At 45.3% G+C, this 25,784-nt stretch overlaps 1 protein-coding gene across 2 annotated transcripts in view; it reads right to left on the bottom strand.

Annotated features, from left to right (window-relative positions):
* GHR (growth hormone receptor) overlaps positions 1-25,784 on the bottom strand; it is a 511,317-nt gene that overhangs the window by 25,663 nt on the left and 459,870 nt on the right. For both annotated transcript variants that reach the window (XM_075326446.1, XM_075326451.1), the window contains exons 6-11: positions 16,140-16,263; positions 15,861-16,018; positions 13,084-13,253; positions 7,415-7,574; positions 3,871-3,948; positions 2,314-2,437 (exon numbers count right to left, since the gene is read on the bottom strand). In XM_075326446.1, the coding sequence (XP_075182561.1) occupies positions 2,314-2,437; positions 3,871-3,948; positions 7,415-7,574; positions 13,084-13,253; positions 15,861-16,018; positions 16,140-16,263 (814 nt within the window). The remainder of the gene's footprint in view (positions 1-2,313; positions 2,438-3,870; positions 3,949-7,414; positions 7,575-13,083; positions 13,254-15,860; positions 16,019-16,139; positions 16,264-25,784) is intronic.

Genomic DNA, 25,784 nt, shown 5'->3' with positions numbered 1-25,784 from the left:
GGTCACTACAGTCTTAAACTGTCCAAACAGCGCTAATTAAAGGGAACCCGTTACCAGATTTGGTCCTATAAGCTGCGGCCACCACCAGTGGACTCTTATATACAGCATTCTACTCTGCACTTATGCCATAAATTAGTAGTGTAAGGATATGGACACCTTTGTGGGCATTTCTTTACTTAAATGCACGCATCCCGCCCCCAACAAAAAAGAAAAATACATTTTGCAATAGTGTTTCATTCATAATTTTGGGACAATTTGGCTTCTCCAGACTTTATGTATCACAGTGCATAGTAGATTGCAGAATGAGTTAACATATAACTCAATCAGTGAGCTCATCTGATGGCAGGATCTGTGTACTTTATATTTTTTTATTGAATAACCATCTTGGCTGATAAGTGTCTAAATCAAAGTCTGTAACCAATCATCAAAGTAGAGGAGTTCACAAAAAGCCTGACAAGGGTAAGAGACCCTGCCATTAAACAAGCTCACTGACGGATCCTCTCTCAGTTCACTATGCAGTGAACTGCATTCTGCAATCTATATATTGTGATACACAAAGGTTGTAGAAGTCAAAGTTAACATTTTAGCAAGAAACTATATTGAAAATGATTTTTAGCCAAAAACGCATACATTTAAAAATGAACCTGGAAATATGCTATTAACCTGCAGATATGGGGATAATAGCATTCTGAACCTGCCCGGCGCCTGCACAGTAAACCCCACTGCCAGGAGGAAAAGAACTTTAAACCTCCTGGCAGCTTTCCGGTTCCAGTCATAGGGACGGTGCTGGCACGGGTTCAGTCACCGCTCTGTGTATGGAGAGCACCGCACTAACTGACAACCGCTCAGCATTAGAGTGAGGTATGCCGCCCCCACATCAGCAGCCGGGCTGCTCGGATCCGGATCCGTGGTGGCTCCGGACCCGGGGGTCGGGGTCGTGCGGCCACTCAAATAAAAATATTTACATGGGGCTGTTTGGTTAAAGTTCGTGACGCCACCCATGGTGTGTGGTAAAGGTGAAGTACCACCGCTGCAGCTGGGAGTACCCGGTGGCGATGGAGTGGGCAGCCAGGTGTTTAACCCCTCCACGGGTAGGGGGAATGCCCCGGGACTCAGTGATGGTGACAGGGATGTGCCGTTGGGGATGTAAGGGTCACTTATGTACTCACTCAGTCCAAAGAATTCTGACACCGACAACTTGGTAAACCTAAGTTCTTAACACCACTGCCGCCTGGGGTAGCATGTTCGGGTCCCGTTCCTGCTGGTGTTGCCTGATGATCTGTGACCTTTCCCTTGGCATACTGTTCTCTTCTTGTTTGGCCCCAACAGCCTGAAACTAGTCGGGTCCCGCTCCCTGGTATGGCTAACTGTGGGAGCTTGCGCTCAGGGTTCACGCTTGGGATTTCTTGGACCATTTTTAGTGGAAAGTCCTATCCCCCTCGTTGCGCTATTACCCCGATTTTGGAGCGGGTGGAGAGCAGATCTTGAAGGCTCCGTGCTCATCGGGTAAATTGTCAAGTTGCCTGAAGCTACTCCCTGATCTAGGGTCGACGTACCCCATCGTGCCCTGGCCCCAGCCCAGTGATGGTACAAGGCCGTCAGCTGCCCTCCTCGACAATACCGTGCCCCTTGTCACGATGCCCTGCGACCGGGAGTCCAGCTCCTATTAGGCCAAGACCACTGTCTGCTACCTAGTACTTTCAAGTAGCCCAGCTCCTGACCTCCTCTCACTTCCTGTCTCTGACTATCACTGCCTACTCCTGACACACCTGACCCCCCCCTTAAGCAACCCCCCAAGTTGGCGGCCCTATTCCACTTAGGCCGTCCACTGGTGTGTCTGGTGGGTGTGGTGCAGAGTGTTCCTAGGATTTTATTTAGCTGCTGTTGGCAACACCATTGGTTGGGGACCCACAACCAAGGAGGAGGTGGATATTGTACAGAAGGGAAGATTGCACAATACCCTGTGACGACCTGATAGGCCAGGGCGTCACAATGCCGCCAGTCAATGCGGGTGGTGTGGTTACAGCCACCACTCTCCATACACAGAGCAGTGACTGAACCCGCATCAGCGATGCCCCCTGTGACTGGAACCGACACGCTGTCGGGACCATTAAGGTTCTTTTCTTCTCGGCAGTGGGGTTTAATGTGCAGGCGCCGAGCAGGTTCAAATTGCTATTATCATGCAGATTAACCCTATATCTGCAGGTCAATAGCATTTTTCCACATGACAGGTTCCCTTTAAATAAAATTCCCCCAAAATATAAAACTAAAAACTGCTAAAAAGACATAAAAAAAAAGATAAAAGTATCGTACGATCTCATATACTGCAGTTTGAGCGAGCCAGATAAGTTATAGAAATTTCCATAAGTCCAATGACATGTGAATGTCTCCTGCTGTGGCGAGCGGCACTTTGTGATAGTGGGCCATCCAGAAGGATCTGTAAAAAAAAAATAGACAAACAATATAAAAGCTAGTTGAAATTAAGATTTCATTTTTTCCAATATATTACACAGGCAAAAAAAAAATAAAAAAAAATCAAACCACAGATGCCTATAAATTAAGTTCTGCATAATAATACAAAATGACAGGGAAAAGTATCGAACAGGCTTACTGCAATGTATTTAATACTTCATACAAAAGCCTTTGTTGGTGATGACAGCTTCAAGACATTTTCTGCCATTTTCAAGACTAGTCACCTGCATTGCTCAGGTGTGATTTTTGTGACATTCTTCTACACAATCACTCTTCAAATCCTGAAGGTTCCGTGTGCTCCTTCTATGCATTCTGAGCTTTAGTTCCTTCCATAAATTTTCTATTGGATTCAGTTCAAGTGATTGGCTAGGCCATTCTAGCAGCTTTATTTTCTTTCTCTGAATCCATTTGAGAGTTTCCTTGGCTGTGTGTTTAGGATCATTGTCTTGCAGAAATGTCCACCCTCGTTTCATCTTTATTATCCTGGCAGCAGATTTATACCAAGAATGTACATTCATCCTTCCTTCAAGTATGTGAAGTTTGCCAGTACCGTATGCTGTAAAACAGCCCCCACCATGATGTTCCCATCTCCAAACGTCATTGTTGGCATGGTGTTTTTGGGTTGATATGCAGTGCTTTTTGGCCTCCAAACACGGTGTGCATTTTGGCATCCAAAGAGTTTCAATTCAGACTATATTTTCCCAATATTTCACCACAGGATTCTCTAAATATTGCTGAACAAACTTTAAACACTCTTGAACATACTTTTTGTTCAGCAATTGAGTCTTGCACGGTGAGCGTGAATACAGGCCATGGAGGTGGAGTGCACAGTTTTCTTTGAAACAATTGTACTTGCTGAATCCAGATCTTTCTGTAGCTCTCCACAGGTGTTGCTTGGCTTTTGGACAACTCCTCTGGTATTTCTTTTCACTCCTCTGTCTGAAATAGATAGAAATAGATAGACAGGGATCACCTGGTCGTGGCGAAATGATCATAGAATCATAGAATGATAAGAGTTGGAAGGGACATCATGGGCCATCGGGTCCAACCCCCTGCGAGTGCAGGCGTTCCTAAATCATCACAGCTATATGTTTATCCGATTTCCATTGATGGAGACCTCACCACCTCCCGTGGTCGCCTGTTCCACTCCCAGACTGCCCTCACTGTCAGAAAGATTTTCGGGACTCCGGAGATTCATTCTCAGGATCAGCAATCCCCGAATTTGTGAACTCCACTGTGAAATAACGCAGCCTCAAAACGTAAGCCATCAACATGGACAACCAGCGATATTGCAATTAATTGTGAACATTTTGTTGTCATGCAGTATTTGCCACTTTTTCTTAATAAAAAAAATACTGCAAACATTGATTATTTTTACTGCTATCCATGAAATATTACATGTTTTTTTCATGTCCTTTTGTACAGGTCCTCGGTTGTTGACAGCAGATGAGATTCTGGGGACGGAGGTGGTATGTGCTAAAAAAATAAGAGAAAATTTGTTAACTCTATTGAGCTTTTTCCATGTAAATATTTTTTTCAATTTTCAGTTCTTATTTCCTCTTTGAAGGCAGCTAATGAGCACATGCATAATCATAGCAGACAGGTCACTGCCTCTTACAAAATCAACATATTCTTCCATAGTGTCCTGTGCTACTTTTGTCTCATTTTTTTGTTTTTATTCTGAAGCAATTCTAACTTTTTCACCTGTTATCACATTATAGCCCTGGCCATATACAGCTATCCTACTAATCAGGCGATCACTGCCTTCTATACAAAAATTCATCTCCTGCTGTTGTGAGCTTTAAAATTTATATTATCATTTCTGATAAACCCAAGGGAGTGTTACCAGAGATTTATCTCTGGGGTGTCTTCTTTTTCCTCTACACAGACAATTACCAATCATAAACCAGAGGCATAATACAGGGGGAAAAATGAACATGTCCCCATAAAGGTCAGAAGACAGGCATTCTCCTTTGTAAGATGTAACAATAGACAACCTTCCTCCAAGTCCTGATTTCTGCACCTAATGTGTAGAATACAGCAGAGCTGAGTGTAATTACAAACACCTCCAGCTTTCATCTCATAGCAGTAAATGGGTAGGGATGGGGAATAGAGAAAAGGTGAGTGTGATTACAAACACCTCCAGCTTTCATCTCATAGCAGTAAATGTGTAGGGATGGGGAATAGAGAAAAGGTGAGTGTGATTACAAACACCTCCAGCTTTCATCTTATAGAAGTCAGTGTGGGGGTTGGGGGAGTACAACAGAGCTGAGAGAAGAGGTGCACCTGTAATATGTGTTTGTAACTAGAGATGAGCGAACCTTTGGAGATTTGGTTTGCCAGCAGCTATCAAACAAAACCTTTACTGGTTCGAACTTGGCCCGAGCCCGGTTTAAAAACACTGATTAGCAGTTTGAGTCTCCGCCCACATATTGCAAGCCATAAACAGATTGATTCTGGGGGAGGTTGGGTAGGCTTTTAATTTTTTGTTGTTGTTGCACACTACATGTGATCATGCTGTTGTTACTGCCAGTGTGTGCCATCCAAACACTGCAAGAAGCTTGCACACGGCTGAGCATCAAGCCCACCTAAGCACAGCGATGCTTGCATGAGTGGAATTCGCACGTAAAGGATCCAAACCCGAACTCTGTTTTTTATGTCGGTGTTCAGTTTGAAAACCAAACCTCGGGTTCGCTCATCTCTATTTGTAATCACGCTCAGCTCTGCTGTAATCTACACAGTAGCTGCTGAGAACAGAGCTAGCTATCATTACATCTCACAGGAGAAAGCATGTACTTCTAAACCAATGGGGCAGGGAGCCTTTTTTTCCCTGGTTGATGCCGCTTGCTTATGATTGGTCAACATCATACAAGGGAAGAAGTACACACCCCCCAGAGACAAATCTCTGGTATCGCCCCCTTGAACTTATCATAAACCTAAATTTTACAAGCTAATATCTCAGCAATGGAGAGGGCAAATTAAAAAAGTAAAAAAAAGAGCTCTGCAGCCTCTAATCTAACATGTGGCCAATTTAACATGCTCACACAGGTGAAAGGACCTCTTTAAAATCTACAGAAAATTATTGTGAAGTTTACACAGCATTTGTTTCGGGCAATTTTGGCTTTTTTTTCTGTTGTTTTTTTTATACAATAGGACTTGAAAAATAGCACAAAATATATTTGTTTTAAATGTTATTTTACCAACCATTATTAAAAACGCTTGTGACAACATTTGAAACTTGTACTTTTAGTTAGAAACCCTTTAAATTGCTGAGAAACAGTGTACATAAAAAGTAGCCCTTAACTAAACAAATTTCATTGATCAATGGATAAACATAAATCTTGAAAAAAATATAAAAAGTTGCATTGTGCACTATAATTGCATCAAACCTGGACCCTTCAGTATATATTTGAGGGAGTTTTACCAATATCGGTGATTATGAAGGACTATTTATCAAGGATGTTTTCACTAATATGGCGGACTTCATATTCTACCCTAGTCGCAGAGTGATTTTAACTGAAAAAGCGGCTATTTTCTCCGGCAGTCACATAATATGGAAAATAATCAGCCAAGTGTCAAGATGATCATAGGCATTAGATAGCGGACAGCTCAATGGGCTTATGGGGAAAAGATCAATGGCTGCCAAGCAACTCTGACACCACTGACTACGGGCACATGAAATCCAATGTAATTAAGGTGTTGTCAATGAATGCCTACAATGTCAATGTCTAAAAGCTTTATTGGGTTCCTCTCTTAGGCCCTGTTCACATCTCAGTCTGATTTTATCGAGCACCTACAATACAGACCAAAAGTTTGGACACACCTCATTCAAAGAGTGTTATTTATTTTCTTGACTCTGAAAATTGTAGATTCACATTGAAGGCATCAAAACTATGAATTAAAACATGTGGAATTAAATACTTAAAAAAGTGTGAAGCAACTGAAATTATGACTTATATTCTAGGTTCTTCAAAGTAGCCACCTTTTGTTTTGATTACTGCTTTGCACACTCTTGGCATTCTCTTGATGAGCTTCAAGAGGTAGTCACCGGAAATGGTTTTCCAACACTCTTGAAGGAGTTCCCAGAGATGCTTAGCACTTGTTGGCCCTTTTGCCTTCACTCTGCGGTCCAGCTCACCCCAAACCATCTCGATTGGGTTCAGGTCTGGTGACTGTGGAGACCAGGTCATCTGGCGTAGCACCCCATCACTCTCCTTCTTAGTCAAATAGCCCATACACAGCCTGGAGGTGTGTTTGGGGTCATTGTCCTGTTGAAAAATAAATGATTGTCCAACTAAACGCAAACCAGATGGAATAGCATGCCGCTGCAAGATGCTGTGGTAGCCATGCTGGTTTAGTATGCCTTCAATTTTGAATAAATTCCCAACAGTGTCACCAGCAAAGCACCCCCACACCATCACACCTCCTCCTCCATGCTTCACGGGGGGAACCAGCCATGTACAGTCCATCCGTTCACCTTTTCTACAAAGACACGGTGGTTGGATCCAAAGATCTCAAATTTGGACTCATCAGACCAAAGCACAGATTTCCACTGGTCTAATGTCCATTTCTTGTGTTCTTTAGCCCAAATAAGTCTCTTCTGCTTGTTGTCTGTCCTTAGCAGTGGTTTCCTAGCAGCTATTTTACCATGAAGGTCTGCTGCACAAAGTCTCCTCTTAACAGTTGTTCTAGAGATGAGAAGGAATGTCCAAACCTTTGGTCTGTACTGTATGCTATGAAAGCCGATCGCCTCCTTTACTATGACCGTTCCTACATGGTACTACAAATTCAGGTGCATGGGATATCACGACGACAACCCCTGTTCTCACCACACTGTTTGTTTTCTGCCCCAAAAATATCACCCAAAAAGATAGTTCATAATATAAAAAGAGATTATTTTATACCTGCATGCTCTTTAACAACAGTTATACTTATTACTCACCCTTTGGTTCGAGAGCGGACACAAACACTGGGATCATGAGCTCCTCGCTGAATTCTCCAAACTCCTCGTTCCCATGCAGTCTGCAACGAACTCGCAGCAAATACTCTTTTTCAGCTTTTAAACCGTACACTGGTAAATAGGTTGTGGTTACCACATCGTACTGCAAGAAATAATAGCTGTCATGGCCATTTGTTCATCATTTGTCGTTCAAGCATAAAGGCAGCTTGGCAATGTCTGCACAGAACACCCCCTGCTGTAATGCATGGTCATAGATGTGGTGTCTACACCACCATTGGTGGACACTGAGAGGAAAGGGTCCATGTGCAAGAACAATATATGGGCCCTTTTCAGCCTAAGAGCTCATTAAAATGTACAATTTTGCCTGGTTTGGTAGTAGAAATGGGCCCCTTTACTTTTTGGGCCCCTGGTTGCACCAATGGTATGTCCATCACTGGTCTACACCAACCACTGTATGACCTAGCTGCTTGGAATATGTATTTTTCATAAGAAAATTAACCTTTTGCAAAAGATAGCCGATCGAATGTAAATTCTATGTATCCCAAGTGAAACCATTTGCAACCCTACGGCTCGAATTCCATTCCGCGGCCAACCAGCTCAACAACAAATCTTTACCAGGAAACTTCTCAATGTGGTAGCTCAATCTCGTCCCTGATCCTCCATATTATTTTATGCAGGATATAAACCTAGAGAAGATGGTCTTGGAAAAAAAAAGTCCAGGGGCATATAGAGTAAAGGCCGCTTTACACGCTGCGATATCGTGACCGATATCGCTAGCGTGCGTACCCGCCCCCATCGGTTATGCGACATGGTCAAATCGCTGCCCGTGGCGCACAACATCGCCCAGACCCGTCACACTACTTACCTGCCCTGCGACGTCGCTGTGACCGCCGAAACGCCTCCTTTCTAAGGGGGAGGTTCGTTCAGGGTCACAGCTGCTTCACTGAACCGCCGCCCAATAGAAGCAGAGGGGCGGAGATGAGCGGGACGAACATCCCGCCCACCTCCTTCCTTCCGCATAGCCGGCGGAAGGCAGGTAAGGTGAGGTTCCTCGTTCCTGCGGTGTCACACGTACCAATGTGTGCTGCCGCAGGAACGAGGAACAACTTCGTTACTGCTGCAGTAACGATATTCGAGAATGGACCCCCATGTCACCAATGAGCGATTTTGCACGTTTTTGCAACGATGCAAAATTGCTCAAAGATGTCACACGCAACAGCATCGCTAAAGCGACCGGATGTGCGTCACCAATTCCGTGACCCCAACGAGTTCGCTTGGGCGATGTCGCAGCATGTAAAGCGGCCTTAGGGGTAAGTTCACACATTGCAGATTTGCTTCGGACACTTTTTGCGAGAAATCTGTGGTTATCTTCGACAGATCTTGCTGCAGATTTTCCTGAGGCTTATTTTAAGAATATGGCGCATCCTGGCCTCCTGTGTCCGCGGTCCACCCATGTGGTCTCTACAGGATCTGAATGGCTGTATCTGTCATGTGGCATGGAGCATCTGTAGGGAAAGCCGCAATGTGCAAAGACTGGTATTCAAGAAATCACTGATAGAGGTATTTTTTTCATTTTGCTTTTATTTTAATTAGGGCTTTTCTTTTAACACCTTCCCTTGTATGTTGCATATTTATTGCGGATTTTAGCCACCCATTCTTGTCAATAGAGAAAATCCGGAATAAATCTCCATTATTGACGCAGGTGAAATTGAAATGCTGTGAACTGAAAAATCAGTAAAACAGATCAATTTCCGACCTGGAAATAAGAGCAACACACAGCTGCAATTAGAAACATCTCAAACACTTTTCTACAACTCTCTCCGAAAATCTGTAAGTCAGGTCCACAAAAAACACATTTCATCTGAACATACCCTAATGGTAGCAATAACCAAAGGGAAAAGGGGCATCCTACAGTGTGATCTAAATTTTTGATCTAGTTATTAATGTATGCCATGATTGTACATCAGTGTTTTTTTTGTTTTCAGAAGAGGGAGTATAATTCTGCAAAACGCGTTGAATAATAAAATCACAAATTCATCTTCAACTGATCGTCTTCTTGATCCACACGGCAGCTCGGATTAACCCCTTTCCTTGATTCACTCTACGCAATGGTTGTTAGTACCCATAGATTTACTATGTACAATGACGACCCCAGGTTAAAGGGATTTGTCTACTACTGGACAACCTCTTCTTAACCACTCAAGTGTCCATCATAAGAGAAAAGCACTTGATACCTAAGTCACATGTGTTGACATGGTTGGAACGGAACTGCATTGGGCAGTAAGTATCAAACTTTTTTATTTTACGATGACACTGCAGCAATTAAAAAGGTTTATAGCCACACTCCAGTGTTTTTATTATTTCAACATTGGACTGGTGTCAGTAATGTCTGTACCCTGCCTCTAGTTATATACTTTCCAGCCACCGTCTTCTACTTTCAGCTTCGTTTTGGTCATCTTCTGGTAGTTGTGACCTGCAGTGTTTGCTGGGTGAGCTGGAGTTATCGTAATTTCTCAGTGTAAGTCTATGAGAGCCAGAACGAGGCCCTCAAAGACTTACACTGAGAGCTTGTGACCGTTACCCCTGAATTACAGCCAATCAAAATCTGTGGTCACAATATGGTGGATCAGGACCAGAGCAGTGCCGGGAAGAGCAGATACTGGTGGCTGGTATTTTACTAGGATCAGGAAAACTTCGATTAGTGATACCACTCCAGAGATGAAGTTTAAAAAAAAAAAGGCTTGAGTAGTGCTTTCACGAAGATTAAGCTACAATTTAAAGGAGTTTTCCTACTATTAGTGATGGGCGAGCGTAATTGCCACTGTTCGCCATTTGATCGAGCATTGAAGTTTAAAAATTCTCAAGTTTCCCAATGACTTCCAATATACTCGGTACTCAAGTTGCACACGATCAACCCGATGTGGTGAGAACGCTCGCTCATCATTAACTATTACTGTATAGAAAGCTGCTGCACCTTCACAATCTGTACAATGAATGGGCCCATCCTGTTGGACCTGGTACATCTGTGCATTACATTAAAGGGAACCTGTTACCAGTTTTTCGGCCTATAAGCTGCGGCCACCACCAGTGGGCTCTTATATATAGCATTCTAACATGCTATAAATAAGAGCCCAGGCCGGGGGTATAACATAAAAAACACTTTATAATACTCACCTAACGGTCGCTCTGCGGTGGATTTGAGTCAGATGGGCGTGTCCGATGCGGCGCCTCCTCTTTCGGCCATCTTCGTCCTCCTTCTGAAGCATCTGTGCATGATGCATCCTTCGTCATACACACTCGCTGGTTTAGCGCAGGCGCACTACAATACTTTGATCTGCCCTGCTCAGGACATATCAAAGTACGCCTTGTGCAGGACCTCAATGCTGGCGAGTGTGTATGACGTCAGACCCATCATGCACCCCGGCTTTAGAAGAAGGACGACAAAGATGTCCAAAAGAGGCGGTGCCGGCACCGGAGAATGGAGACGCCCATCTGACTGAAATCCACTGCAACACAACAGTTAGGTAAGTATTATAAAGTGTTTTTTACATTCTACAGAGCGGCCTGTGCTCTTATATACAGTATGTTAGAATGCTGTATATAAGAGCCCACTGGTGGAGGCCGCAGCTTATAGGCCGAAAAAGTGGTGACAGGTTCCCTTAAAGACACCATTCATTTTAATAGAAACCAGATTTCTGAAATCTCATGCACATGCTGATTATTTTGAACCTTCAAATCTGCAGCATAACAGTTCTTTCAGGATTTTTACTGCTTTTTTTCACCCATTCAATTTAATGGGGCAACAAATGCAAATAAAAACATAAAAATGCATGCAAAACCGAGGCACAAAAAAGAGCGTAATTTACACAGCACAAAAACGTCCATTTCAGAAGTATAATATAAAATTCCACATTTATTGGAAAAATAAAAACAGCATAAAATAAATTCCTCCGATCAATGCGTTTCAGACACATTGCATAGCATACAGCTATCAGCATATGATACACATAGTGGACTATCAGTTGTATCCCATGATGATCATGACTAAGGACGATTGTGTCTGAAACGCGTTGATCGGAGGAATTTATTTTATGCTGTTTTTATTTTTCCAATAAATGTAGAGTTTTATATTATACTTCTGAAATGGACGTTTTTGTGCCGGGATCCACCCTCTATTGATTGTCTTCGGCCCCCTTCTTCCAGCGAGCACCGTCCAGATTCTCCTCTAAGAATTTCTCCTGTTTTCGTGAGCTGAATTACACTGTCTTCTGTAATTTACACAGCGTTTTTCCTGCCAACACCCTGGTTTTTGCAACAGAAAAATCTGCTACACACACACATACCCTGAGTGTAGTCCCAGTAATAGGAGCTGCTATAGCACCGAGGTGCGTCAGCTATCATGTTGACATCTGCTGTATCTCTATATATAAAACTGATAACAAAATGTAATTGTCGCGGGCAAAGGAGCTGCGCTCACCCACTGCTCGGGTCCGGCTGCTGCTGCTCGGTGGTGGCTCGAGCGGTGGGCCGGATCCCGGGGACTCGAGCGGCGCTCCTCGCCCGTGAGTGAAAAGGGGGAATGGTTGTAGGGATTTATTGTCCGTGACACCACCCACGGTTGTGGTGAGGTTGTGACACCACCGCTGCTCTGGACGGGGATTCCGGGAGCGATGACAGGGAGTAGCTTGGATGTTGTTTTTCCCCTCCGTGGGTAGGGGGGGGGTTGGTTGTCCCGGGGCCCGGTGAGGGGAGGATGGCAGGTGGGTTACGGGACCTGGTGAGGTGCAGGGTCGCGGGGGCAGCATGGTGCCGCACGGCACAGTGGTACTCACTCAGCCAATGATGAATACAAAGTCTCCGTTAAAACAAACGGCTGGATGGACGGGTCCCACAGACGGCTGCGGTGGTTCTTCTCCCGGTAGGTTGGCGGTGACTGCCTTTCCCTGCACCTGTGTTGTGTTCTCGGTTCTGGTGGCTTCCCACCGGTAACCCGCTCCCCAGCTTGGATGGAGGCTGAAGGAGCCCCTTTTGCCCGCAGGCTCTGGCCCTGGGAGCCTTGGCGGTGACTGTACTTCCCTTCACGGTTTGAGCTGTTGCCTTCAATCGGGTCTTGACTGCTGGGAAACCCCGGAGGTTCCCTTCGCTAACAGATTTGACCGGTTTTACGGCGACTCCAAGCCTGGTCGGGGTCCGTAGGCCCTGCCGAATGGTGCTGGCTTCTCTTTGCTCCCCGATCCGGTACCGGCGGGCCACCGCCCGTCCCCGGTCCTTACGGTTCACGTCAATCAGCCTCTCCTGCAGACGGTCACCACCGTCTGCCAACCCTGCTGTATGTGCCCGGGCCACGCACCAGGACACGGTCAGTCTCCTCCACTGCCACTTCACTCTTCCACTCTAAAACTCATCTGACCTCCTTTTCCCGCCTCCAGGACTGTGAACTCCTCGGTGGGTGGGGCCAACCGCCTGCCTCCACCCCCTGGTGTGGACATCAGCCCCTGGAGGGAGGCAACAAGGATTTTTGTCTGACTTCGGTGTGCCTAGCCGGGGTGTGGGGTGTGTTGTTGCAGTACCTGTGACGACCTGGCTTGTCCAGGGCGCCACATAATCATTATCATCTTCCCCCTCATGTACAATGACATTTCATCCCTTACCGAGCTCCACTCCTTTTCCGTGGCCTCTTTCATTTGCACCTCATATTCCAGGAACATCGTCGTGGTGGATGAAGGAGGAGGCTCCCATGTTACGTGGATGTCCAGCCGTGAATTATTCTCACCGATGTTCTGAAGAGACCAGCTCAGAGACACCGGGGGATCTGGTTCAACTGCAAAAAAATACAAAACAAGGATATGGAAAATCAAAACTATATAGGAGCTCGGACGATAGAGGATTGTCATCATTGACTCTTAGCTGGCTTGTGCCTTTGTAGTATGGCATGGGGTACTACCGAGGCACTTTACTTATTCTTCACAATATAAGAACACGCTGTTCTTCATTTTTGGAAATTTTCCAAACCAAATTGAAAAAGAACATAAGTGGCTTGTTTTTATAACACCCACTGAGCCTTTGTATCAAAGACATTTGTTGTTACTAAAGCCCTAATCCTTGGATAACGCCGATCGAATATCCTCAGTAGTTGTCATTGCTTGTCTGATACATACCACCAACACTGATCTCGTAGACATTGGGTGGATCTCAATGAATACCTGTATGTGTGCTGTAACCAGGGATAAGCAGATCCGAACTTTAACGTTTGGTGTTCGTACCAAACACAGACTTTACACAAAAATCAGTTACGGGTTCGGAGGCTTTATGGATGCAAACCACTCAAGTGAGCAGCGCTGTGCTTGGGTTCGCTCAGCCCAGAGAGAGCAGCTTGCAGTGATCGGCTCTCACTGGGGGTAACAACATTGTGATCAAATGTAGTGTGCATCAAATCAAACAAGGGAAAACCTCAGGCACCCTCCCCTAGGAAGTGTGTATGGCTGGCTGTATGTGGGTGGAGACCCAAACTGCCCAATCCGTGACTTTCAATGAAATTTGGATCAAGTCCAGGTCCAGAACAAAACTTTACATAAAGTCCGGCTGACCCCGCAGAACCTGAACTTCCATGGGTCTGCTCATCTCTAGCTATTACAGCTATTCAATTTAGTTGCAATGTAGATTTTAATCGGTTAAGTGGTTACATAATCCATTCTCAAATCTTCTATCAGATTTCCAAGTTAATTCTGATTCTTTCATTTAAGACTTTTATCGATTAGCTACATGGAAGAAATTCTACACCCCCCATTCCCACCACTTCTTGTATAATGCTTAGTTTCCCCTGCCACTTCTCCCAGAATGTAGGTGATTGCTATGATCGTCTTAGCTCCAAGGACAAAAGGGATTGTTGCAAAGTGGACAACCCCTTTAAGTGGATTTTAAATTACTATAATCTTGGTGGGTTGATTTTACTCTTTTCTAACTAAAATAGTGTCAACTAAGTGCTCTATCTTATTTATATGTACTATTTATTTACTTACTACAAGGTATTTGCTCTTTGTTTTTATCCTAGGTTTTGTCTATTCAAAATCTATGAGACTAATGCCAGCGTCACACGGTACGATATATCGTGCGATATGTCGTCGGGGTCACGTCGTTAGTGACGCACATCCGGCATCGTTAGACATATCGTACCGTGTGACACCTAGGAACGACTGTGAACGAGCAAAAATACTCACCTTATCGTTGCTCGTTGACACGCGGTTCATTTTCAAAATCTGTGCTCCGGTTGTTCGTCGTTCCCGTGGCAGCACACATCGCTCCGTGTGACACCTTGGGAACGACGAACACAGCTTACCTACGTCTCGCCGGCAATGCGAAAGGAAGGAGGTGGGCGGGATGTTACCATCCCGCTCATCTCCGCCCCTCCGCTTCTATTGGTCGGCCGCAGTGTGACATCGCTGTGACGCCGAACGTCCCTCACCCTTCAGGAAGTGGATGTTCGCCGCCCACAGCGAGGTTGTCCGGGAGGTAAGTACGTGTGACGGAGGTAAACGACTTTGTGCGCCACGGGCAACTAATTGCCCATGGCGCACAAACGACGGGGGCGGGTACGATCGCACGTGCGATCGCACGATAGATTATGCCGGCGTCACACGGGACAAAGCAGGTTTTACACGCTACGATATCATTAATGATTTATCGTCGGGGTCACGTTGTTTGTGATGCACATCCGGCGTCATTAACGATCTCGCAGTGTGTGACACTTATGTGCAACCTAAAACGATTGCAAAAGCGGCCAAAATCGTTTGCCGCGGAGAGGTCGTCCTGAAACAAAAAATCGTTCTCTTCTAATTAGCGATGTTGTTCGTCGTTCCTGCGGCAGCACACATCGCTATGTGTGACACCGCAGGAGCGAGGAACATCTCCTTACCTGCCTCCACCGCCAATGCGGAAGTAAGGAGGTGGGCGGGATGTTTACGTCCCGCTCATCTCTGCCCCTCCGCTTCTATTGGACGGCTGCCATGTGACGTCGCTGTGACGTCGCACGACCCGCCCCCTTAGAAAGGAGGCGGATCGCCGGCCAGAGCGACATCACAGGGAAGGTAAGTCCGTGTGACGGGATTATGCGAGGTTGTGCGCCACGGGCAGCGATTTGCCCGTGTCGCACAACCGACGGGGGCGGGTACAATCGCTTGCGATCTCGCTATCGAGATCGCAGCGTGTAAAGCCCGCTTTACGAGCTAGCTGACCATTGTACTTAGCTATCTCTGTCAGTGTTATAGACATTAAATGGGGCAGCAGAGCATGCAAGTGACCACCACTCCATTAAATTTGGCAACACAGGTCCCAATTTCCTGTAATCAGCCATAATTTCGGCAGTCGGGCCCCCACCGATCTGATGTAAGCAATTTCCCCTTACAATAAACACTAAGTAGCAAGCACTTACCAATCCCTTTGATTGTGACGTAATATACATGAGACGTTGCATTTTCACTAAGAAGGCGTAAGAAATATTCCGACTGTTCAGACGCGTGGTCCTTACTGAAGAAGCAGCTGTTTTCTCCCCCAGATGTGCTGTCGGGACAGTCCCTCCAGTTCCTGTCACTTAGGGTGAGAAAATACAATATTATCAAACCACCGGCTGCTATTACAGCTCCCGGCTCTATGTTACAGCTAATGAAAAGGGAAATAATACACAAAACACAATACATAGAAATCACAATACCTCGTCCTATACTGCAGCTTTACACGGTCCGTTCCATTGCTGAGATCTCCACGACTCCAGTGGCATGTAAACGTCTCCAGCTCTGCCGAGCGGCATCTTATCACTTGTGGCCATCCTGATGGAACTAAAAATGAAAAAGAAAAGAAAGTGTTCTAAACATGAACCACAGAGGTGCAAGGACCAGATAAGCAAATAGACCTCAAACTCGGACCTCAGACTTGATGGACACATGGAGTCCATGAAGCTTCCCTCTGCTGATATCCAGAACAGTTTCTACTGGTTACTAAATATATGATATTGGCTCAGCACATGTAATCAGACAGCAGAATTCTGTGTGGACAGAGACCCTGATTCCAGTGATGTGTCACTTAGTTTACTGGGTGCAGCAGTTGTAGTACAATCACAGTTTTCTCTGCTGCAGATCTAGCAGAGCTCAGAATGCTGATCCCTGTATAACTCCACCCACACCACTGATTAGCAGCTTTCTGTGAATATTATATAGTGACAGAAGGCTGTCAGTGGTGGGGGCTAGGATGTATGAGACACTTAGACTTATAAGCTAATGACACAAGAGCGTATGGCATCATTATGCTAATGATCCCCGAATCCCGTGTGTAAGCGATCAGATCACAGTTTCAGAGGAGGAGGGACCAATCTCCCCATCTCCTCCATTGTCAGCCTGTGCATATGTATATCGCACTGCACTCCGGTGTCATCTGAGTGCAGTGCGATGTTTCTCTCGCACTCATAGACTTGTATGGGAGCGAGTGAACACGGATCGGATTCCACCCGCAGCATGCTGTGATTGTTTTCTCGGTCCGATTAGGGCCGGAAAAAAAAAAAAAAAAATCACACATGGGAGCACATAGAATAACATGAGTCCGGATGGAATGAGATTTATCATCACATTCCATTCGCTCCGTTTTACTCGCCCTTTGTGCTGGCCCTTAATGATAATCTCCTCTTAGTAAAACAATATTTAATTGAAACAGCAAAACACAGCTCAGTAAGTGTGTGGCACCCTGGACAAGCCAGGGGCCACAGAGAACAACACCTACACACCCCACACTCCCGGTCAGGCACACCAAAGTCAGACAAAAACCCTTGTTGCCTTCCTCCAGGGGCTGATGTCAACACCAGGGGGTGGGCCAGGCGTTTGGCCCCGCCCACCGAGGAGTTCACAGTCCTGGAGGCGGGAAAAGTAGACAGTTGAGTTTGAGAGTTGAAAGTGGAAGGAAGGAAAGTGGTAGTAGAGCAGACTGAAGTTGGTCCGGGTGTATGGCCCGGACGGATCAGCAAGGTTGGCAGACGGTGGTGACCGTCTGCAGGAGTGGCCTATCGAAGTCTACCGTAAGGACCGTGGACGGGCAGTGGCCCGGCGGTACCGGACCGATACGCAAAGAGAAGTCAGCACCATCTGGCAGGGGCTTACGGACCCCGGCAGGGCTAGAAGTCGCCGTGAATTTGCCAAATCCGATAGCGAAAGGAACCTCCTGGGTTTCCCAGCAGCCAAGTCCCGACAGAAGGCAACCGTCCAACTGATAGAGGGAAACACAGTCACCGCCAAGGCTAAAGTTCCCAGGGCCAGAGCCTGCGGGCAAAAGGGGCTCCTTCAGCTCCCATCCAAGCTGGGGAGCGGGTTACCGGTGGGAACCCATTGGGACCGTTTACAGTACACAGGTGCAGGGAAAGGCAGTCACCATCAACCTGCCGGGAAAAGCAACACCGCAGCCGTCTGTGGGACCCGTCCATCCAGCTGTGTGTTTTACCGAGAACTGTGTCCTCATCATTGGCTGAGTGAGTACCACCGTGCAGTGCGGCACAGCGCTGCCCCCGCAACCCTGCACCTCGCCAGGCCCCGTCACCCGCCTGCCATCCATCCCTACCCCATCATCGGGCCCCGGGACAACCAACCCCCTACCCACGGAGGGGAGAACTAACATCCAGGCTGCTCCCTGTCATCGCTCCCGGGATCCCCGTCCAGAGCAGCGGTGGTGTCACCAATATCACCACAACCGTGGGTGGCGTCACGGACAATATCCAATCCCCACAATCAAATCCCCTTTTCACTCAAGGGCGAGGAACGCCGCTCGAGTCCCCGGGATCCGGCCCACCGCTCGAGCCACCACCGAGCAGCAGCGGCAGCAGCAGCCGGACCCGAGCAGTGGGAGAGCGCAGCGTCCCCTCCTCCGCCCGCGACAAGTGACATCACTGGAATCAGGGTCTCTGCCCCTACATCATGCTGCTCTCAGATTAGGAAACAAAAACCTACTGACAGATTACCTCTAAAACTGTATTTTAATTGGTTGCTGGGCGTAATCTCTCAACCCAAAATGGCCTTGGTGAATGCAATATAGATGGTCCCATGCAGAGAATTAGCTACCTGTGCTGAAGAGAGCACCGGAGATGGACTATATCCTACAAGGATATTCCCAACATTGAACGTTATTATCACCTATTCACAGAATTAGGGATAACTTTGTGATCAGTGGGTGTCTGAATCTCCACAAATCCCGAGAAAAGGGTTCTGAAATGTCCTGGTAGAATGTCGGGGTAACTATCCAGACATGACACCACTCCATTTTTTCTCTGCCATAGAAATTCGAGAGCTGCGCCAAGCTATCTCTGGCAATATCATTAAAAAGAAATGTGTCCACTGCTGCATTTCAATAGGAGTCCTGGTGTCAGGAGTGGTCAGAGTCTCAGCAGGTGGCCTCCACCGATCAGAAAGTCATCACCTTCCAATGGTGGGAACATCCCTTGTACTGCAGTACTATTAAGGTCTTGTACAACGCTGTAATTAGACTCCATTGTGTATGGGTCAGTTATATAGTCACTGTATGGTAGTAAAATAAAGCAATACATGATGATATTGTGGAGCACAACCTGCAGTTTTCACAATACATGGAGGAGGAGGTTGTTTCTCGAGCTATTTAAAGAGGACCTGTCACCATGCCAAAAGGGCCTGGTAACACGGGGGCAGTGCAGTGCTCACAGGGGAGTTTTGCAGAGCTGTCAAAAGACACGCACTCAAAAAATTACCGAAGCACCAGCCTCTTGTTAAAACCATAACAATTAGCACTAAATAAAAAGGCCCATATATAGGGTATTGTATGACGGATTCAAAAAAGCAAACAAACAAAAACAAAATACTCAGGGCTACAGCAGGAATAAAAGAAGAGGAAAAACTGGCCACTTTTGCCCTGGTGACAACTCCTCCTTAAAGGAAATCTGTCACCCAGTTTTTCCTTTATGAGCTGTAGCCACCACCAGTGAGCCCTTATATACCTCGTTCCAGAATACTGTATATAAGAGCCCAGGACAATCTGTATAATGTAAAAAACACCTTAGGGGACAGTTGAGTCCAATGGGTGCCGCTGCTCTCAGTCCAACGCCTCCTCTATCCTGTGCAGTCGTCGTCCATCTGCCCAGCCCCGTGTGCATGACGCGTCCTACATTAACCACAGAGAGGCCGCAATTGCGCTTCTGTGCATGGACACTTAGTTCTGCCCGGCTTAGAGCAGATGAAAATATTGTAGTGTGCATGCGCGGACGGTCTTTGACCTTTCCCTGCACCTGCACATTACAGTACTTTGCTCAGCAGGGCAGATCAGAGTGCGCTTGCACAGGAGTGCGATGGAGAACTCTGTGTGGATGACATAGAACGCGTCATCCACACGGGGCTGGGAAGGAGGATTGCGATGGAAGGGAAAGAGGAGGTGCCGGACCGAGAGCAGCCACACCCATAGGACCCGACCGCCCCCTAGGTGAGTATAAAGGTATTTTTAGATTCTACAGAGCGGCCTGGGCTCTTATATACAGTATTCTAGAATGCTTTATATAAGGGCTCACTGGTGCTGGCCGCAGCTTATAAGGGAAAACCTGGTGACAGGTTCTATGACGGTTCTTCACATATATAGTAACCCCTACAGAAGGTACTGGGCATCCAAGCCAAAGGCCATTTCTGATTAATAATTTTGTCTGCACTAGCTTCTACATGGCTCGCAACCTTCCCGGATTCAGCAGAACTGTTCTAATTTTGGAGCTCAGTCCCGCTGTCCTGATACAGGTACATAGAGATACATCTATACATAGAAATATTCTGCTATGTCCATATATTCTAGAGCTTAAGAAAAAGTCAGAATTTTTATTCCTATAAAACTGCTAAAAATCTTGAGAAACAATTCCAAAAATATATATTTTTTCTTTGCATTTTCCCCCTGGGACTTGAACCAACAACCTTCAACATTGCCGGCAGGAGCTAAAGCCTAGAGCCACCAGATGTCATTAGGAGAATTTTGTAATCATGAAGCTGCACTGCATTGTAAGCTGCAGTGTATTTTTATGTCCCTGTATTCTAGAGGGAGAATAAAAAAGATTTTTTTTTCTTCCTATAAAATAACTAAAAACTTACAAAAATAGAGCCAATTACTATAATGAAATTTTTAGAAAATAAAATAATTGAATTTAAAAAAAAAAGAAAAGCCCCGGAGGGGCATGGGATCCCATGTACAGTCATATGAAAAAGTTTGGGCACCCCTATTAATGTTAACTTTTTTTCTTTATAACAGTTTGGGTTTTTGCAACAGCTATTTCAGTTTGATATATCTAATAACTGATGGACTGAGTAATATTTCTGGATTGAAATGAGGTTTATTGTACAGAAAATGTGCAATCTGCATTTAAACAAAATTTGACCGGTGCAAAAGTATGGGCACCTCAACATAAAAGTGACATTAATATTTTGTAGATCCTCCTTTTGCATAAATAACAGCCTCTAGTCGCTGTCTGTAGCGACCATTCCGGTTTACAAAACAATTCCAGTTCAGTTAAGTTTGATGGTCGCCGAGCATGGACAGCATGCTTCAAATCATCCCACAGATTTTCAATGATATTCAGGTCTGGGGACTGGGATGGCCATTCCAGAACATTGTAATTGTTCCTCTGCATGAATGCCTTAGTAGATTTGGAGCTGTGTTTTGGATCATTGTCTTGGTGAAATATCCATCCCCTGCGTAACTTCAACTTCGTCACTGATTCTTGCACATTATTGTCAAGAATCTGCTGATACTGAGTTGAATCCATGCGACCCTCAACTTTAACAAGATTCCCGGTGCTGGCATTGGCCACACAGCCCCAAAGCATGATGAACCTCCACCAGATTTTACTGTGGGTAGCAAGTGCTTTTCTTGGAATGCCGTGTTTTTTGGCCTCCATGTATAACGCCTTTTTGAATGACCAAACAACTCAATCTTTGTTTCATCAGTCCACAGGACCTTCTTCCAAAATGTAACTGGCTTGTCCAAATGTGCTTTTGCATACCTCAGTCAACTCTGTTTGTGGCGTGCTTGCAGAAACGGCTTCTTTCGCATCACTCTCCCATACAGCTTCTCCTTGTGCAACGTGCGCTGTATTGTTGACCGATGCATATTGACACCATCTGCAACAAGATGATGCTGCAGGTTTTTGGAGGTGGTCTGTGGATTGTCCTTGACTGTTCTCACCATTCTTCTTCTCTGCCTTTCTGATATTTTTCTTGGCCTGCCACTTCTGGGCTTAACAAGAACTGTACCTGTGTTCTTCCATTTCCTTACTATGTTCCTCACTGTGGAAACTGACAGTTTAAATCTCTGAGACAACTTTTTGTATCCTTCCCCTGAACAACTATGTTGAATAATCTTTGTTTTCAGATCATTTGAGAGTTGTTTTGAGGAGCCCATGATGCCACTCTTCATAGGAGATTTAAATAGGAGAACAACTTGCAAGTGGCCACCTTAAATACCTTTTCTCATGATTGGATACACCTGCCTATGAAGTTCAAAGCTCAATGAGGTTACAAAACCAATTTAGTGCTTTAGTAAGTCAGTAAAAAGTAGTTAGGAATGTTCAAATCAAGAAATTGATAAGGGTGCCCATACTTTTGCACCGGTCAAATTTTGTTTAAATGCGGATTGCACATTTTCTGTTAGTACAATAAACCTCATTTCAATCTAGAAATATTACTGAGTCCATCAGTTATTAGATATATGAAACTGAAATAGCTGTTGCAAAAACCCAAATTGTTATAAAGAAAAAAGGTTAACATTAATAGGGGTGCCCAAACTTTTTCATATGACTGTATGTTTATCAATACAGCACAGCACCGACAGGATACTCTACAGAGGTAATCTGCATATACAGTGTGCAGTCATTTTCTACATTGTCTAAAAAAATATATATTGGCACATTTTGAAAAAAAACTATTGCAAAGCCAGGGGTTTAAAGGGAACTTGTCACCGGTTTTTTGGCCTATAAACTGTGGCCACCTGCAGTGGGCTCTTATATACAGCATTCTAACATGCTGTGTATAAGAGCCCAGACCGCTGTGTAGAACATAAAAAACCCTTTATAATACTTACCGAACAGTCACTGCGGTGGATTTAGGTCAGATGGACGTCTCCGTTCTCCGGTGACGGTTCTTTCGGCCATCTTTGTCGTCCTTCTTCTGTAGCCGGGGAGCATGACATGTCTTATGTCATCCACACTCACCGGCATTGAGGTCCTGAGCAGGACAGATCAAAGTATTGTAGTGCGCTTGCACGAGTTTGAGTGTGTATGACGTAGGACGCGTCATGCACACAAGCTTCAGAAGAACAAAGATGGCCGAAACAGGAGGCGTCAGCACCGGACAACGGAGACACCCATCTGACCCAAATCCACCCCAGTGACCGTTAGGTGAGTATTATAAAGTGTTTTTTTATGTTCTACACAGCGGCCTGGGCTCTTATATACAGCATGTTAGCATGTTATACAACATGGCTCATAAATAACAATATTCAGAATGAATTTCAGTCTCCTGGTTGGTAGTACATTTTTCAGACGTCTACTATAGAATACACTAGTGGAAAAGCAAAGTAATTAACCACTGTACCACCAGGACAATACAGCCAATAAGAAAAATACAATGAATTCATGCTAACATGGTGAAGACACTGAATCACTGGCAACACACAGCATTATGTCTCCAGGGACTGATTATATGGGCTATCATTACTGCCAACCAAGGACGAGAGAAAATGCAATCAAGCACCTGGATATCTCAGTAAATACATAAGATGTTGTATGTCACAAGGACTAAACTATAATAATCTCTTTCATGGTAGAAAATGTTTCCCACAGGGGAAATCTGGATGAAATGAAAGCATGGTGAGTGATTAATAAAGCCCCATATAAATGTCTGACGGTCCGTACTGGATATTAATTGCTTGGCAGACATATACAATGGAATGGGGCCGGTGTTGCGTGCTGGACACTGGTCAGTGGCTTTATTGCTGAACGATTCACACAAGCTTCATGGAGTTCATAAATTCGATTTACGATTATGTCAGCACTGATGCAGGGTAATTTAGGATTTTTTATTCCTACATTGGGCCTAGTGTGCCGGTTGAGCTAACAGTGGCCCTGCTGCCTGTGTTTTTTATTTTACAATATATCATGAACAAAGCCTTAGTATCACGGGGTGTGATGGGATAACAACTGGAAACCGGGGCTCCTAAACTGGCCCCTCAGGCTAAAGTGGCCCTAGCTGTCCCTGATCCCAGAAATAAGTCTAATGGTGATGATGCCTGAGCCACCTTCCTTGCTCTGCTCTTGAACAGCTCTGATCTAATACCCCCTCTCCCTTATCCCAGGGGAGGGCCGAGACAGGAGTGGTTGAACGCACAGATAAGGGCAAACAGGGGAAACCAAAACATGATTACACAGCTCACACAGAGGTATTAGACAACAAGTGATAAGGAGGAAAATAAGGGCAGGGAGGAAACAATCAGATGATAGAACTCCACAACAACTCCATGCACAAGCAATATAATCACCAGCGGAACTGGGATACAACAGTACATGGACTGGTGTAGCTAAAGCTATAGTCGGCATGGGAAAAAAGGCTCCTCCATCTTAAAAGGCAGGGAGTGACTGTGATAGGTCTCCCACAACATGTGATCCAAGAGGTAACTAGCAGGATAGCAGAAATTAACTCCTGCAAGCCCAATCACTAATGAGAACACAGCTGGTCGATGCCCGAGCCTGTCTGTGTAACTCAGAAGCACCAAAGGAGGCATAGTGAGGAGTGTCAGACTCTGCAGTGTGAACAGCATCAAATGCTGCCATGACCCTCGGCAAGTTTAGAGCGAAACATCGTGTGACACTTGGATAGTGAGCTGCTTGTAATAAGGATCTTTGAAACTTGCTAATGTGATCCTACACAAGCGCAATCATGACAAAACTATTTTCATATATTCTTTTATGCTATTGAAATAAAAAAATCAGATTTGTTTTAAAATTGGGTTTATGTTGTCATATTTTAAGCCCTATAACTTTTATTATTTTTACATCAACTGAGCAGCGTGAAGGCTTGTGTGTTTTAACACATTTTTACATCGTAGGTCATCTACTTTACTACAATAAGGCAATCAGTGGCATACCTCTAATAGCAGCAGACCAAGCAGCCGCCTGGATGTGGATACATTTAAAAGTAATGATGGAACAGGGAGCCATCAGCTCCGTCCTCCATCATTCTCTCTCTGCATCTAAGCTCTGATGTTTCAGCATAGCGGGCGTGATGATGTTATGACATTTACGGCCGCTGTGCACAGCCGTAGGCCACATGTTGTGGAGACCGGAGCAACTTTAGAATTAGGAGAGACATTTATTTTTTTTAATCAATGAGAACATTGTGTGGGCTACATAACTGTTTGAAGGGTCCGAGTATACTACTTTGAAGGCTATGTGTAGGCCATTATACTATAAAGAGGCTATGTGGGGGTCATTATATTGTTTGGAGGGCTATGGGGGTCAGTATAATAAGTGTAGGGCTATTTCGGGGCCAATATACTGTTTGGAGGGATGTATAGGGGACATTGTAGTGTTTGGATGGCTATGTGCTTGCCCATTATACTGTTTGTAGGGTTAGTATGCCAACCATTATACAGTGTGCAGGGTTGTGTTTGGGCCATCATATGGTGTTGGGGCCATTATAATGTATGGAGGGTTGGGTGAGGGCCATCACTTTGTGTGGAGGGTTGTGTTTGGGCCATCATACGATGTTGGGGCCATTATAATGTATGGAGGGTTGGGTGAGGGCCATCACTTTGTGTGGAGGGTTGTGTTGGGGATCACAATGGGAGTATCATATGGTGTTGGTGTCACCATACTTTGCATGGAGGGGTGGAGTACAGTAGGGTCATCATACTGTCCGAATGGGGAGTACCATGTAGGAATTCTCCATTGGGGTATCATACTGTGCTCTTGGGTGGCATTTTGTTGCCATCGTGTTTAAGTGGGCAATCAAAGGGCTATCTTAATGTGTGGGGGTCTCAATAAAAGAAACATTATTTTGTAAGGGCTGCAAAGTTATGTGATGTGCTCAAGTATGACCCCGCCAGAAAAAATAAATTGTGTGAGCGCGGTGGTGGAGGCGGAAGGAATGGAATTAGGACTTCTGCTATGGCGACTCATGATTTCTGTGCACCCCTGAAGGCAATGAGAAGCCTTCTTCATATATTGTGATATCAGCTACTATTCGTCCTCCCCACCCCAATCCACCCCCCCAAAAAAATGATTGACTGCAATTACAGAATAGAGAGTGCTATCACTTATCTGTACATATAT

This window comes from Anomaloglossus baeobatrachus, chromosome 1 (genome assembly GCF_048569485.1).
Source record: "Anomaloglossus baeobatrachus isolate aAnoBae1 chromosome 1, aAnoBae1.hap1, whole genome shotgun sequence".
Taxonomy (NCBI): Eukaryota; Metazoa; Chordata; class Amphibia; order Anura; family Aromobatidae; genus Anomaloglossus; species Anomaloglossus baeobatrachus.
This window is presented reverse-complemented; position numbering and strand designations above follow the sequence as displayed.